The 15,007-nt window shown below is 43.5% G+C and overlaps 4 protein-coding genes across 4 annotated transcripts; 2 read left to right on the top strand and 2 right to left on the bottom strand.

Annotated features, from left to right (window-relative positions):
* Positions 1-536: 536 nt before the first annotated feature.
* On the bottom strand, positions 537-2,856 carry LOC117141118 (syntaxin-7). Its single transcript, XM_033304439.1, has 6 exons — positions 2,665-2,856; positions 2,306-2,498; positions 2,169-2,238; positions 1,668-1,812; positions 1,178-1,594; positions 537-1,121 (listed from the first exon to the last, which is right to left on the bottom strand). Exons 2-6 carry the CDS (start codon positions 2,439-2,441, stop codon positions 1,026-1,028), a joined length of 864 nt encoding a protein of 287 aa, XP_033160330.1. The 5' UTR covers positions 2,442-2,498; positions 2,665-2,856; the 3' UTR covers positions 537-1,025.
* A 1,036-nt stretch (positions 2,857-3,892) lies between these two features.
* LOC117140079 (alkaline phosphatase) lies at positions 3,893-6,378 on the top strand. The gene is made up of 4 exons (XM_033302831.1): positions 3,893-4,016; positions 4,583-4,842; positions 4,932-6,036; positions 6,178-6,378. The coding sequence occupies exons 1-4, from the start codon at positions 3,941-3,943 to the stop codon at positions 6,306-6,308; spliced, it is 1,572 nt and encodes a 523-aa protein (XP_033158722.1). The 5' UTR covers positions 3,893-3,940; the 3' UTR covers positions 6,309-6,378.
* Positions 6,379-6,792: 414 nt separating this feature from the next.
* On the top strand, positions 6,793-9,422 carry LOC117139498. Its single transcript, XM_033301826.1, has 3 exons — positions 6,793-7,640; positions 7,699-8,364; positions 8,421-9,422. The coding sequence occupies exons 1-3, from the start codon at positions 6,987-6,989 to the stop codon at positions 9,177-9,179; spliced, it is 2,079 nt and encodes a 692-aa protein (XP_033157717.1). The 5' UTR covers positions 6,793-6,986; the 3' UTR covers positions 9,180-9,422.
* Positions 9,423-10,324: 902 nt separating this feature from the next.
* On the bottom strand, positions 10,325-14,844 carry LOC117139499 (adult enhancer factor 1). Its single transcript, XM_033301827.1, is given in 3 exon segments — positions 10,325-12,145; positions 12,209-13,202; positions 14,562-14,844. Coding segments are annotated over 2 exon segments (1,368 nt in total). The 5' UTR covers positions 13,008-13,202; positions 14,562-14,844; the 3' UTR covers positions 10,325-11,576.
* Positions 14,845-15,007: the final 163 nt, after the last annotated feature.

The raw sequence follows: 15,007 nt of genomic DNA, 5'->3' as shown, positions 1-15,007 counted from the left end.
TCGAGAAGGAAATGAGCTGCACTTAAATGCATGCGAGAAAACCACTCGATGCCAACAAGTGGATAAGAAGCCACCACACAAATGATGCCCAAACGAACTATCAATGTCAGTGAATTGGCAAAAAATTTAAACTCAATTTGTATGCAGGCCAGCGGAGCTGGAATTTCAAATGTGGAAGAAGATGGGGTCCGGCGACGAGGAAACCCTTTAGCCCCGGCTGACACACCTCAACGATGCAGCAAGCTGAAGTGGGTCCACCGCATCCAGGTCTGTTGCGGCATTAATGTGCCAGCGGATAGCGCTGAACACCCAGTCGGATTGGTACCAATGTATTGGGATCGAGATCGGGTTGGGAGTCGGGGGATGGGAGCTCCTAAGCCGCTAAAGCATGCGTAACAATGGCCAACACGAAATCTTAATGATCGCTAAGCCAAGGAGGAGTCGATGACCATGCACTTCTCCGAATGCCCAGAAGAGCTGGCGAGTTCCATTCATTGATTCATTCAGGTCGGGCCCTAAATGAAGTGCTCCAAGTGTTTTTAACGCACGCAGGATCGATTTTCATGTTTATTATTTCATTTTTCGTACATGTGTGTATGCCATCGCATATATGGCTTCCTCTGCCTCTTAAATCTAAATACAATACAATACAAAGCGCTGGCGAATGAGTTTCGGAACATAATTAGAATTTGAAGCCAACAGTGGTTTATCAATACTAATAATCAATATACAGGGTGCGTAATAATAAAAGTAGTACACATAAAATATAAAATTTTTTAAAGCAAATATAACAGATGCACGTGCCGGTGAATACTCCTCGAAACACTAAATCTTCGTCTACGAGTCGCAGTTTTCGATTTCAGCCAGTATTTGAAGTTGGATTAAGGATTAAAGCCACAATCTCGCCTAAGGTCCAAAGGATTGGGTGGGGAATTACGGGGTTTAGGGGCCTGCATGCGGCAACTCTTGTCTTTTCACAACAATTTACTAGTTTGGTTTGAATGATTCGGATTGGCCGGAAGGCTCTAGTTCTTGAACTGAAAAACGAGTATCAAGATGATGGCCAGCAGCACGGCGCTCAGGATGCCAACCAAAATCAGCTTCTTCTTACGCACTTTGTTCTAAAAAACAAAATATTTAAATTATTTAAGGAAACCCTTGTAGGGGCGACACTTACCCTGTAAGAGCTCGCCTTGCGCAGATTTTCCGTGCCCTGCGAGACAAAAATGCTGGTCTGTTCCACCTGCGACTCGATGGAGTCCACCGTCAGTCCCTGTTCGTAAACTAGGGCGCCAAGCTTTTTGTATATCTCGTTCACGCCCACGATGTTGTTCTCCAACTCCCGTATGACCTGCTCCTGTTCCTCGAGGGCCTGCAGGTCCACCTGCTCCTCCATCTGAGTCTGCAGCTGTTGCTGGTTTGATTTGCGGTTGAAGAAGTTGTCCTCAAAGAAGGAGTTGTTGTCCTGCTGGCTGGCGCTACTGTTGGAGCTGCCGGTACGCGATGAGCCAGGTGGACGGGCGATGTTGTAGCTATCTCCGCGCGCCTGCCGCAACGCCGTCTTCTCTATGTCCGCCGTCTTGCGCTGGACAGCCTAAAAATACCAATGATAAACAATCAGCATGACTCACAAAGCCATTTGCTTATCTGCGAGAACAAAAACAAACCTGGAAGGCGGTCAGTGCCGCGGTGAACTCGTCCACGAGCCTATCCCGCTGGATCTTCAGATGGCGCTCCTTACACTTGTCCACCTCGTTGATTTGATTGTTTGTGTCCGTCACGAGCTGGTTGGTGTAGGTCATTATTTGGTGGCTGTGGAGTAAGGATCGTTATTTTTATCGTGCGTTAAACATTGATTTGATTTGTGAATCACACTGGGCTGATACGTTTTCAAAATCCATGACTACATTTCGTGTACAACAATGTTCTACAATGTGCTGTTGGTTTATATGGTCAGTTGATGTGCTCAAAATGCATTAAAAGACTGTATTGGCTTAAGGAGATTTTATAAGCACATTGTAAGTAAACACCTAGTAATGATCTATACTAGGTCTTTAGAATTTATGATTTGTATGAGAGATGAATGATCTATGTATCTCTGCAATGGGTTCTATCTATGGGGATAGCTTAAATTCCAAACCTAGAGATCGTAATTATAATCATCTTACAGCTGTTTCTTGAGCTCCGGGGAATCCTGGGGCGTGTTCAGTTGATTGACCATGCGCTGCATCGTGGACACTGCGAAAGAGACAGAAAACTAGATTAGTCATAGGCGAAAGTTGGCAAGTGCTTCGACGCCACTCACCATTCTGCTGCACCTTCTGGATGCTGGTGGCTATAATCTGGGCCAGCCTTTGGAAATCTATTTCGCTAAGGCCACCTCCTCCGCCCCCGCCTCCTCCCCCGCCACTTAGGCCATTCTCCATATGCTGCAAGTCCATGCTTTCGTAGGCAGACACTTTGGTGACCTTCGAGTTATCGCTGGAGACAAGTTGTTCCTGGAGAGACAAACAATCGAATTAGCCCCGTGGCCCACTTATATCACATTCACTTTTATGCGTCTCAGCCAGGTTCTTGATTCTATATTCTATATTCGTGCTTGTTTGTTAGTTTGTCGGAATGTTTGCCTTTCGCATTCCCTTTGTTTGCTGCACAGCCACCCACCTTTTGTGGTTGTCCTAGCTGTCGTTGGTGACCTTCGCCTGTGACCTTGATCTTAAATCATTTCCTTCGCACTTTTTACGCGTTTCGCAATCTAAACTTTGTTGATTTAAGTAGGTGGAATGTTCGCAAAATTGAAATTCTGGCTAGGTTTTTACAACAATTGGAACGGAACTGCCAACTTGTGAGAAAGTCACTTTCGACTTACACCTAAAAGTGCCATAGCGCGATAATGGCACACAGATGGTTTGCATCACTTCCTTGCTACGCTTTACAGCACATAAATTATATCGATATTGGGCGCGCCATTCAAATAACAGATAAATAGAACTACATTTTAATTATATTCTTCCCCCTATATTTTGTCTCAAAAATGTAAATAAATCCTGAGATTTATTACTGAAAATCGATCCGTGTCAAATATGAACTGATTAATGTTACAAATCAAAATTATAAATTATTATTTTACGCCTTTTTCTCCGAAATTAATATTTTAGATTAGGAAAATTTCGTATAGAAATAAAAATGACCAAAGTTGGGGCATCACCCAACAAAAACTTATAAGCCCAATTTTAGGAAGTTTTCTTTCCATTCAATAAATATGTATGTACATACCAAATACTTTTGAAAAATTATATTGCTCATCCAGAATGTTATATAAAACTTAAAATTTAGCATTTTACAACTCATGCTATTTGAAACCTGTTTAGCAGAAATGAAATTGAAGATTATTACTTTTCATCAAAAAGCCAAATAACTGGTAGACAAAATAAGTGCAACTCGTTGATAAAAACAAAAGCAAGTTAATTAAATTTAACGTTACAAATCAGTGTATTGGAGATTGTTATCAGTATACGGTGTTTGGCAGGGTTAATGAACTTAAGATCTCAGAATGAATTAGGCTGTTTCGATGCATCCACTAATTACATCATCTCCTACTGCGGTGCAAGATATTATGCAAATGATCTATGCAAGGAACCTGATTTTGGGAAAACAACATTTTATTCTAGCTGTGCTGGCTGCATAATTTTAATAAGGGCATTAATGACTTTCTTTCATCCCGAAATTCCGGTTGGTAAGTGTATTTAGAAGCTTTCTAATACAGGGACGGGTTTTAATTTATTGTCTTAGTGTTTTTTGGTAATTCGACTCGCATTTTCGGGCCCTGTCTTACCGGGCTCGTATAAATAAGCCTCCAACTGCGAAATGCGGCTTAGTTGATCCGTAGACTTCGTAACGCCCCGACCAGTCGAAAGTTAGTTCATCAAAATTCCGTGCGATGCGTGCTCTCCGGTTCTTTGCGGCTCTTGCCCTCCAACTCACGGCCTGTAGCAGCCAGTACAAATATGGGCCAGGTGCGTAACGTCAAGACCGAGATCAGAAACGGGCCCATAAGACCCGAAATGAATAGATGAAAAACGAGCGAGAGTGTGCCAGCTCGAAAGCAAACTCAAAACATATGCAGAATTGATTAATCAAGTGCTAAACGGAGTATAAAAGGCGTCAGCAAAATACTCGTAAATTAAATTAAATATTTGACACCCCGCCAACAGAGCTGTCAAACACCAATTTTTTCTAAGAAGAATGTTTTGACGAAAGTGGATATAAAATTTATTTTTTAAATTAATTTGTATGCTTAATTTCCATAAGCTTCTTTCGGTCTTCTATAAATGTGCTTTCTTCTGAAAGCAATTTCCCTTTTTAATGAATAATTCGAAAGTGGAGTGGAAAACAATGGCAATTGCGTCTGTGCTTTTGTTTTGTAAAACGAAACATGTGCTTGGAATTGATAAATTCTGGAGGTTGTACTTGAAATCTGTATGCATATCAGCTAAAAACAAAAAAGGGCTTCAATTAATCAGAATAATATGAATTCTTAATTTGTAATGAAATAAATAAGCTGAAATCGCATAAATTTTAGAGCAATCCTGGGACCTCGACTCCATTTCCGAGTTGAAGAGCAAGGAGTTCTGGTTCCACGACGCCCAGCGCACGCTCTACAATAAGCTATCCACTCCACCAAACCAGTATCGTGCCAAGAATGTCATCTTTTTCCTGGGCGATGGTATGTCCGTTCCCACGGTAACCGCAGGCAGGATCTTCGATGGACAGCTGCGTGGAGTGGTGGGCGAACGGAATCGTCTTGAGTTCGAGAAATTCAACTATGTGGGTCTGTCAAAGGTGCGTATATTATCTCAATAAGCTGCTAGTCAATTTAGTAAATAACTAGTTAATAACTAGTAAGTAATTAACCCCTTCTTTCGTTATAGACCTATTGCGTCAATAAACAAGTGGCTGACTCCGCCTGCACCGCGTCGGCCTATCTGTCGGGGATCAAGGCGAACTATCTGACCATCGGGGTGACCGCCGATGTGGAGTTGAACGACTGCAAGGGATCGCGCTTGCCGCAGAATAGGCTCTCTTCGATTGCCGCCTGGGCGCTCAAAGGTGGCAAGTCAGCCGGATTGGTGACCACCACTCGGGTTACCCACGCCAGTCCTGCCGGAGTTTATGCGCACACCTCGAATCGCGATTTCGAGAGCGACTACGACGTGACCAAGTTGGGTCAAAATCCGGGAAACTGTCCAGATATCGCCCAGCAACTGATAGACGGAGAGGTGGGCAAGCGACTGCGAGTGGTCATGGGCGGTGGAACCATTAAATTCCTGCCCAATACCACGACCGATGTGTTCGGAAACAAGGGCCAGCGGTTGGATAATAGGAACCTCATTGAGGAATGGCAACAAACAAAGCCAGGCAATGCTAGGGTTGTGTTTAGTCGAACGGATCTCCTGAACAATGATCCGCAGAACACTGACTTCCTGCTGGGGCTCTTCAATGCCTCTCACTTGGCGTACCACATGGACGACAGCATAGACACACCCACGCTACCCGAGATGACGGCGGCGGCCATAAATGTCCTTTCCAGAGATCCAAACGGGTATTTCCTTTTCGTGGAAGGCGGTCGAATCGATCACGCCCATCATGAGACCAAGGCCAAAAAGGCTCTGGATGAAACCGTCCAGTTTTCGGACGCAGTGAGAAAGGCACGACAACTCACCAATCCCTGGGACACCTTAATCGTGGTGAGTGCGGATCACGGACACACGGTCACGATCAGCGGCTATCCGGATGTTAACAACAGCATAGTAGGACTCAATTCCGAGCTAAGTAATGTGGACCAGCTGCCCTACACGGCCATCTCATATGCCAACGGCCCGGCCTACGAGAGATTCTACAAATCGACGGACGGGGTGGTGGAGCGCGTAGATCTCCGTAACCTGGACTTTTCCAAACCGGATGCCATCTATCCTCATGGAGTGCCCATGACCGAGGAGACTCACGGCGGTGGCGATGTGGCCGTCTATGCTCACGGTGAGTTCATGACTTTTTTATGTTTTCAAGTCGGTTTTTTAGATGATTTTAAATGATCTATATAATCTAAAATCCAAGCAAAGAAGTCGCATTTAATCAAAACTCTTGAAATGTATAATGTTCTGTGATATCTTCTTCAAGGTCCATGGTCTCATCTCTTCACTGGAGTTTACGAACAAAGCACTTTGCCTCATTTGATGGGCTTCGCTTCTTGCTTAGGACCTGGAATCACATATTGCGATCTGCAGCCAAAAGCAAGATACTCTCCATAGAAAATCGCCTAGGAATAAATGGAAACTGTTTAGCCTGAGAGATTAGGATTAGACTGTAATAACAATATGTTTAGAAATAAAATAAAATAAAATAAAATAAAAATATAATAACTTTAACTTTCTAGCTTATATAGTTCCTGAATAGAAAAAAGAAGCAACAACTCTTCCCAACATTATTAATTAAAAATCAGACAAATTACCTTAGAAAATTATCTCCCTGGTGCCAATAACCAAATAATGAAAGCATAACCCATTATACCAACAACTCTAAAGCCTGTGGTGTGATATACCCAGAAGAGATCATAAGACTGCGTCTGGAAAGACCATTTTAATAGAAAATTTGAATAGAGAATTTAATAGAGTTTGAATTTTGGTTATTCCCCATAGTTTCGATATTATCGCGTAAGTTAAAATGCCGTTTAGCCCATTAGCAGCGATTGTTCTACCGTTCTACCGTTTGGGTATATTAAGGCGGTCTGTCAACGGTCACACTTTAATTATCGCCGGCAAAGAAACACAAATTGTGTTTTTAATACTTTTGAAATTCTAGCGTAAATATTGTTTACACGCTCTGATGTCGACCACAATTAACGCCACAACCTTAGTCCTAGTCTAGAGGTTAAAAATAATCCTGAAACCAAAGAACCTGAAGATCAGTTAGTAGCCGACGGAATTGCAATGGGTTCCAACGGCGAAGTATTATTGAATTTCGCAATGAACTCAGACAGCGTAAATACCATCATAAATTCCACAGCGGACTTCGCAGAAATTGTCTTAGACAATAGTTTAGAGTTTAACAAGACGGTTCCTTTCCAACCGCAGGATTCGGACGTAGAAATGGTCTCTGTCAGATCAGATGCGGAACCGGATGTTAACAAATCAGATTCCAAAGCAAATGATAAATCAGATGCCAAATTAGATGGTGAATCTATATTAGAGTCAGGAGCCAAACTTCAGGCGGCCCCGGAGGAGGTTTTCGCGAGGAAGGGATGCCTCAAGAGGACCATGGAATGTCCTGCCCCGCCTAATCCTACTCCCAAAAAGAACTGGAAGCGTAACCTGCGTATCTTGATCTCAAATCTGTACATCAAAAGCGAGGATCGTCTTCCGGGAGCATGTGTTTCCAGGTGTCTTTACAATACTAGTCTGTGCACGCAAAGACATCGGTGCTCCGCGCTCCCGGATGGCCCAAACTTTTCGGCCGTTCAGGCGCTACGAACCACGTTGCACGGCCAGCACTACGATACATTCCTGGACATTCTGGAGATGATGGTGATGCAGGGTGTCTACCCAGGCGAAGGAGTCTTTGACAGACTAATAGATATGGCCATGGTTGATTGCTTATTTCTATTGTGCCACACTGTAATAATATCATGAATTCCTTATGCAGATCCTAATTGCCAAAGAGATAAGCGTAAAGGAGCTGGGTGACATCTACAACAAACTTATACGCATCTTCTTTCTTCTGGTCGACGCCTTTCCCCCGTGCTGGACAGCCCTGCGTCCTTACTACTTGAGTTTTCTGGGTGTCTCGAATCCCGCCTTGCGGGCAACACGTTCAACCGATTCTACCCAGAAGTTGCAGTTTTACATTGATCTTTTAGAGGAAAATCTAATGCATTGCAGCGATGAAGAGATACGTGAAAACACCAAATTCTATGAAAAGTTTGTGTTTAACTTCTCGGAAGAGGAGGATGCGAATATGTCACAGGAAACGGTCTTTCTGCGACATGTACAGCAGTATGACTGGCAGAGTGGGAAGCTTTGTTTGGACGACTTCAAGAGAATGTCGCCCGCAGTCCGCTTGGCACGGGTCTGTGATGTCCTGAACATGCTCACATGGGTGTTGGAAATGGAGTTCCTCTCCTGGCTGGATCATAACAGGTTGAGGCAGTCGGAGTCGGAGATGTTTCAGGAGAACTCCAGGTCATTTGCCTGGATCGTATTTGGAATGTCAGCAGGAACGCGTCTCACCGACATCGTTAAGCAAATTATGAGGCTGTATGGACAGGCAGTGGAGAAGTCCATGTACCCAGAACGCCAGAGGATTCTCCAGGTAGGTTTGACATGTTTTGGGTTTTATGATTTATGTAACTATTTCAGTTCTATTAGCGCCTTGTTTCCCTCATCGTCGAAGCAAGCAACACGGCCGATCTAGAGTACGCGGATAATGCTGTGATATATCCAAGTATTGGACCCCAAACCCGTCTGCTCATCGAAGAGTTCTTCAAGATTTTTAAATCACACAATCGCAAAAAGATTTCCACCTACCTAAAGACTATTCCGCAGTTGGACCACCCATATCTCCGCTTCGAGTTCACAGACCACTTTTTGAAACTCTTTTTCTTTCCCAAAAAAACTCATTTTGGACCGGAGAAAGTGGTCGGAGAATTCAGAGCGCGTCAATGGATAAAGTACAACTTGAAAAGTGAGATTGAGGATGACGACGACGAGCAGTTGTCTCGTGAGGATTACCTGGCATTACTCCTTAGCGCCTTAAAAGACTACGACAAGTGGTTAAATCTTGGAGGCTTCTGGAAGTATCTAAGGAGTAAGGAGCTCGTGCAGCCCTTGACTGCGAGGATCAGTCCTGTGGGAAGGGTTGTGCGCGAGGCGCCGAAGGTGTTCAGGCTGGATGCGTTGGATGAGGAGGAACACACCTGGAAGGAGCGCATGAACACCAAGGTAATTACAGGTCGGCCAAAGGTGAATCTGCCGGTGGCCAGAATCAATACGGGCAAGATATGTGTGCGCTATGGCGAGGATGTGCGACAGATGAGAGTTTTGCGAAAACTTCTTCAAAACAAAGTTCACAAGGAGGTCGATGTGTCGGAGTGGTTAACCTATCTAAACAAACTTTCGGGGCTATGAATAGTCCATGCCTCCAGCAGACTCTGTGCCTTCCTCCGTAGTGGGAGGCATATGAGTGTCCAAATATGAATATATATCTAAGGCTCAATTATGTTTATGAAATATCATACCGAAAGTTCAAACTTAGTTATTTTAAGCCTATAGAAAACATTAGTGAGTGGAAAATTTGTTTTTGTTTTGTTTTGCGTTAACTAGTATTTACCTAAATGGTTTCAAATAAAAATACATTTGATTCATTGCCATTTGTCATAAATTCCGTTTCTGTATTTCTCCATTGCAAATATATATTTATGCTGTAACTAAATACACAATTACGTACACATTTACATATAAATACAGCTACTGCGCATGTACATACATACATTAATAAATATATGTGTATAATTATATAATATTATCGCGATTTGTTTTTAAGCCTTTTGCTTGTTGGTTTTTTTGCAGTTCCTCATCCTTCTGCCATCTCGATTTGCCTAACGTGTCTTGTCTTTGTTCATTGTATGTCTAAATTCTTTGCAGTTTACATTTTACACACTCAACTATCATTAAAGTAGGCGCTTAAATGCTAATCTCACTACGTCACTTATATATTAAGTATATGCATACGCTGGGGAGGGTTAGAGAAGCTGGGTGCAGAGCTCAGACGTTGCAAAGACCAGAATCCGATCTGCATCCAATATTAGGCTTTCATTTTAGAGCGACCTTTCGAATTTCCTAGGGATCTTAGATCCTGGTGAGGATCTGCATTCAGTGCCTTGAAAAAACATAGTACGGATTCAAGCGTTGCTCTTATCATTGCTCTGTTAGGTTGGGATTTCGGTTTTTCGTTTCTGCTGCCTTGTCTTTAATTTGTTAACACTACACATTTATCAACATTTATTTAATATTCATTCCATATAGGCTAGGTTTCTTTGAATGTGTCTCCACTTCCCGGCTTGCAATTGATTCGTATACATTTGGGGACTTCCGTGTTTGTTGCGCTTTGAATTCTATAGGAACTTGTTACAGGAGTCTTTTCGGTTTGACCCTTGCTGCAGTTTTTAAAGGTATTTAAAGGCGACCGGCGATTGAAAACAAAGGACAGTCGAGATGTGAGGAAACCAAGGGTTACATACATAAATTAAAGGGCTAACATAAAAAGTCACATGTTGTATTTTTAGAAAATATTATTTTCTCTTTTAAAAAGGTTTTAGTTTACAATTTAGTTAAACTCTCTCCTTAACGCCGCTGCTTTCGCTTTATACATACAAATTGGAGTTGGGCTTTGTACAGAACTTGTTGCTTTCCTATCTCATAATCGTAATTAGTTATGAATTAATTAGCGTTACTTTGTGTTTACTTCATTAACTAATATTTAAACGAAGGCTAGCGCGACAGCTTTTGTGTTTCCAAATTATGCCAATGCTGAAATTAAAACTACTAAGACTAATCAATTAAAATTAACAAAACGCTGATTTAAAAACTATGGCTCTCTAGGGACTAAGAGCTATTTAGATAGTTTCGACCACTTAACACTATTAGAATATTTTTCTTTGCCGTTTTCTGTTCAGGATATTTTTTAAGTTTTGCTGACAAGTTTACGAAGTTAAATAATTCAGCTATTGATTTTATAAACAAATTGTATTTGTGTTAGCCCAGACTAAAACACGCCCTTGCAAGATGGCGAAAAAAAGTCACCAACTTTGAGTTGAACAACAATTTTTCTTAAGCTTTAAATGCTAAATTAAACAACTTAAAAGTGAGTCGGATCAACAATTTACAATCTGAAACGGGTTGCTTTGGGAAGTATTTTAGTTAAGTTTTTCGTACACGCAATGGCTTTTTGCTTTTCGGGTTTAGTTTGCTCTTGCTATTAGCAAATTATTTCACTCTAGTTAGGATTAGGTTATTTTATAAGTGAGTAGAGAGGGATTTAATCTATTTTCGGGACTGAGAGGGTTGTGAATGTGAGATGGGGTGCGCTGCTATAGAGACAACTCTCTGCTAAGGTCTTTCATCTGGTTTTTAGTTTAGCTTTACTATTATTTTAGTATTTGTTTCTGTTTACGGTTTGTGTTCTTTTTTTGGGAGCTCTGGGTGCTGGTGTTGGCGCCTTTCGTTTAGCTACTTTTGAAGCGTTTGCTATACAATCATCTTGGTAAGTTCTTAGTCACACATTTAAACCTTAACAACAACAACAATGTTCGCTACAATTAAACAACTAACAACAACGTAAGCGTACACACCAAACATGGCTCACTTCTGGCTCGATCGCTGCTCCTCTTTCTGCTCCTGATCCTGCTCCTGAATTTCCACTACATCCGCTTCTGTTTCCGCTTCCACTTCCGACTCCTGCTCCTGTTCGTCCACTTCATCCGCATTCTCCTCCTTGAGCATGTACTCGAGAAGCAGCTCATCGACTCATCCCTCGCGTTGCGTTTCCGCCGCCGCTGACGTGGCTGTGCCACCATTCGATGGTGACTCCACCTTGATCACTCCAAGCTGCTGCAGTTCCTCTCGTGTGTGCTGGATGCGACCCACCACAACGCCGCCCATGGTCACAAAGCTCCCGTCCGCCGTCACAGCGCCCAATTGCATAGCGCTGGATAAATCCCCTAGAGCGGCCACATTAAAATGATGGTGTGGCGAGCCATCCTGAATGTGTTGGTGCTGCTGGTGATGCTGGGCCACTGACGTGGCGGAGGGCAACGTGGTTATGGTGACTCCACGCTGGTCGATATGCTGCTGCTGCTGGGACGGAGGCGGCGGGTGGTGCTGATGCTGCTGCTGTTGGTGGTGGTGCTGGTGTTGCTGCTGCTGATGGTGGTGTGCCGCCAACGGCATTCGTCCTAGTCACCCCTCATCCTCCTCTGTTTTGATCTTAACAGGAACGTAGACTTTGTCCATGACGTGTATCTTTATGTGGTTGTTGAGCGTGCTGGACTGTCGGAACTGCTTCTTGCAGATGACGCACTCAAAGGGCTTTTCACCTGAAGAAAAAGACACAGATCAGTTTCGATCAAAATTGTAGGATAGCACACTTCATCACTCACCCGTGTGGATCTTCACATGGTTGGCCAGCGTGCTCAGCTGTCGAAAATGCTTGGGACAAAAGTTGCAGTTATAAGGCTTCTCGCCCGTATGGATCTTCAGATGGTTCGTCAGCGTCGACGATTGACGGAAGGTCTTATCACAAACGTTGCATTTGTAGGGCTTCTCGCCAGTATGGATCTTCACGTGGTTGGTCAGTGTGCTTAGCTGTCGGAAGCGACGATCGCAGACGGTGCAGTGGAAAGGTTTCTCCGGCTCGCGGACAGCTCCCCCTCCGCCAACGGCAGCGTTGCCCTCTCCGGGATGCTCGCTATGTCCATTGGCCAGGTAATGCTCACTGTGGATCGTTGTCGGACTATGCGTGGTCAGGTGCGTCAGATGTGGCGGTGGTGGCGGCGGTTGTTGTTGTTCCGCCGCAGCAGCTTGGGCTGCTGCAGCCTGAGCAGCTGCCATGGCCGCTGCTTGGGCGGCACTATGCGCCTCCGCAGAGATCCCGCTTAAGTGCATCTGGAAGGGCAAGGGGAGTTCCGTGGGTGGCGGCGGCACAGAGGGCGGTCCGCTCGACTGCTGTTGCTGCTGCTGATGATGTTGCTGCTGCTGCTGTTGTTGTTGTTGTTGTTGCTGCTGCTGCTGTTGAACCGCCGCCATGTGAGCCGGATGCGTGGCCTGGGTTACCGTCTCATTGTTATTATTGTTTGCTATGGTGGTTTGGGGCTGGGCAGCTACTATGACAATGTCGCAGTTACTGCTCATCGCCGTAGCAGCGGCATGCGCATGGGGCAGGCTTTTGATATGCATCATGGACTGCTCTTGCTGGGATTAGGTAGTCTGGATTCGGAATTCGAAGCTGCAGTTGAATCTGATGGAATAGTGGAGGGAGACTGTGGTACCTCGGTGACTTGAACAGAAAGCTGGCTAACAAACTAAGATCGATGCTTCAAAAATGCCACGACATGCTCATCTTGGGCGCTTCTCTGATGTTGTTGCTGCTAGTGCCTGTGTTTGGAGAAGGGAGATTGGGATTAGTTGAGTCGGCGGCTTGGCTTTTTGGTATGCAAAAATATGTGAGGAATTCCCAAAACATACGAAATACCTAACTGCGAAATTATAAATCTAAATTATTCAATAGCTGACACACTTCGATAGCTGGGCTCCCAGCTCCAGCTCCACCTTCTCCCCTTGAAGACCCCTTCCATACATTCCTATGGTTCTCTGTATGCCCTTATTAGTGAAACGCATTGAAGCCCATTTTGTTTCCTAACCAGCATATTACTCCTTCCGTCTTCTTTAAGATTTTTTTAGGCAAACTTCTCTACGTACATAAGTATTTGGAACTACATGGCTTACATACATATATATGTACATGTTTGTAAGGATATAACTGGCTTACTTTACGGTTTAAAAGTAAGTTTTAAGTCATTTAGGTAAATTGATTAACGCATTAGGGAGTCAAAGCAATATTCTTGCGAAAGTTAAATATTTTCGAACTTTATGACATTTATTAAAGAGCCATAATAATATTAAACTCATGAGGAAATTGTGATGTGACATTTTTTAATTAGATCCATATCGGATGACCAAAGACCGAATCCTTAATAGATTTTTATTAATGCGAGGGTATCAAATCATCGAATATGCGTCAAAGAGCATTAATTATTAAACATACGATTATGCATTTTGAAACAAAATAAAAACGCGCGCTGCCTGCATGCATGTAACTTTTAATATATTTTTTGAACGCTGGTTTTTACGTCCGCCGGACAAGTTACCTGGCCCGCCCCTACTCCGCACCACCCCCCTACCCCACACACACAGACAGACACTGAGGCCAACACAACACGCACACACATGGAGCACTCAGGTATCTCTCTTTTTTGTGTTGAATTGACAGCGTGTTACTTTCTCGCCAAATTACATGTGTTTTTCTGGCAACTTAAGAAGTTAGTGATAACTTTACCTATTGGATAACAATCGAAACGGAGGCGAGATCGTCAGGATTCCGAACTGACCTTTTTTGGGCGGGCTTTTTGGGTGATATTTTCCCCTTTTTTCAAAAGCAGTTTTTCCACTAACACGTTGCCTTCAGATCGCCCCTCGCGGTCCCCTCTTCTGCTAAAAGTCACAACCACTTTCAGTCGCACACACATATGGACATCACTAGCGCACACACGTACACGTACTGTGTAAAAGCTCTTTTGAGGTTAGGAGACTTTTAATTTTGGAGCTCTCCGCTCGAAAATGTCCATTGTTTTTCACACGTCTATAAACTCTACTTTTGCCAAATGATTCCAAATGGAATTGGGTATACTGAGAGGCACACTTGAACTATTTTCGGGCGCCCACACATTGACCTACCTTTCCATTTTGTGGCTGTGCTGTGTGGGGCCTTTCAGGTTTAGATTTCCCCCGTTTTACATCATTTTCCACACTCGATTCGGTTTTTTGGGGGATATGGGCCTTCCGCAGGGTGTTCGCGCTTTGCTCTCGCCTATCAGAATCGGGTCCTCACAGCATTATCTGTGGCTGGGTCTTCATTTATAAAAAGCGTATAAACGTTAGAAAAATAGTACAAATATTTCTTTTCTTTTTTTACTGTTTCGCGTACAAAATAGACGCGAATGAACTAGTGCCAATTGGGGATGGGCGATAGCTATGGGGGACCTGTTACTGATCACGAGTGTGAAGGAATCACGATGACTGCTCTGACTCAATGGGAAAGTTGGTATAACAGATACAATTTGGAAAGAGTAGCAGATTTATTTAGGCCAGAACATATTTAGAATTATTTTTTCCCCAACGTA

The sequence above is a fragment of the Drosophila mauritiana genome, chromosome 3L (assembly GCF_004382145.1).
Source record: "Drosophila mauritiana strain mau12 chromosome 3L, ASM438214v1, whole genome shotgun sequence".
Classification (NCBI taxonomy): domain Eukaryota; kingdom Metazoa; phylum Arthropoda; class Insecta; order Diptera; family Drosophilidae; genus Drosophila; species Drosophila mauritiana.
The sequence above is the reverse complement of the archived record's forward strand: the minus strand, read 5'-3'. Positions and strand labels throughout refer to the sequence as shown.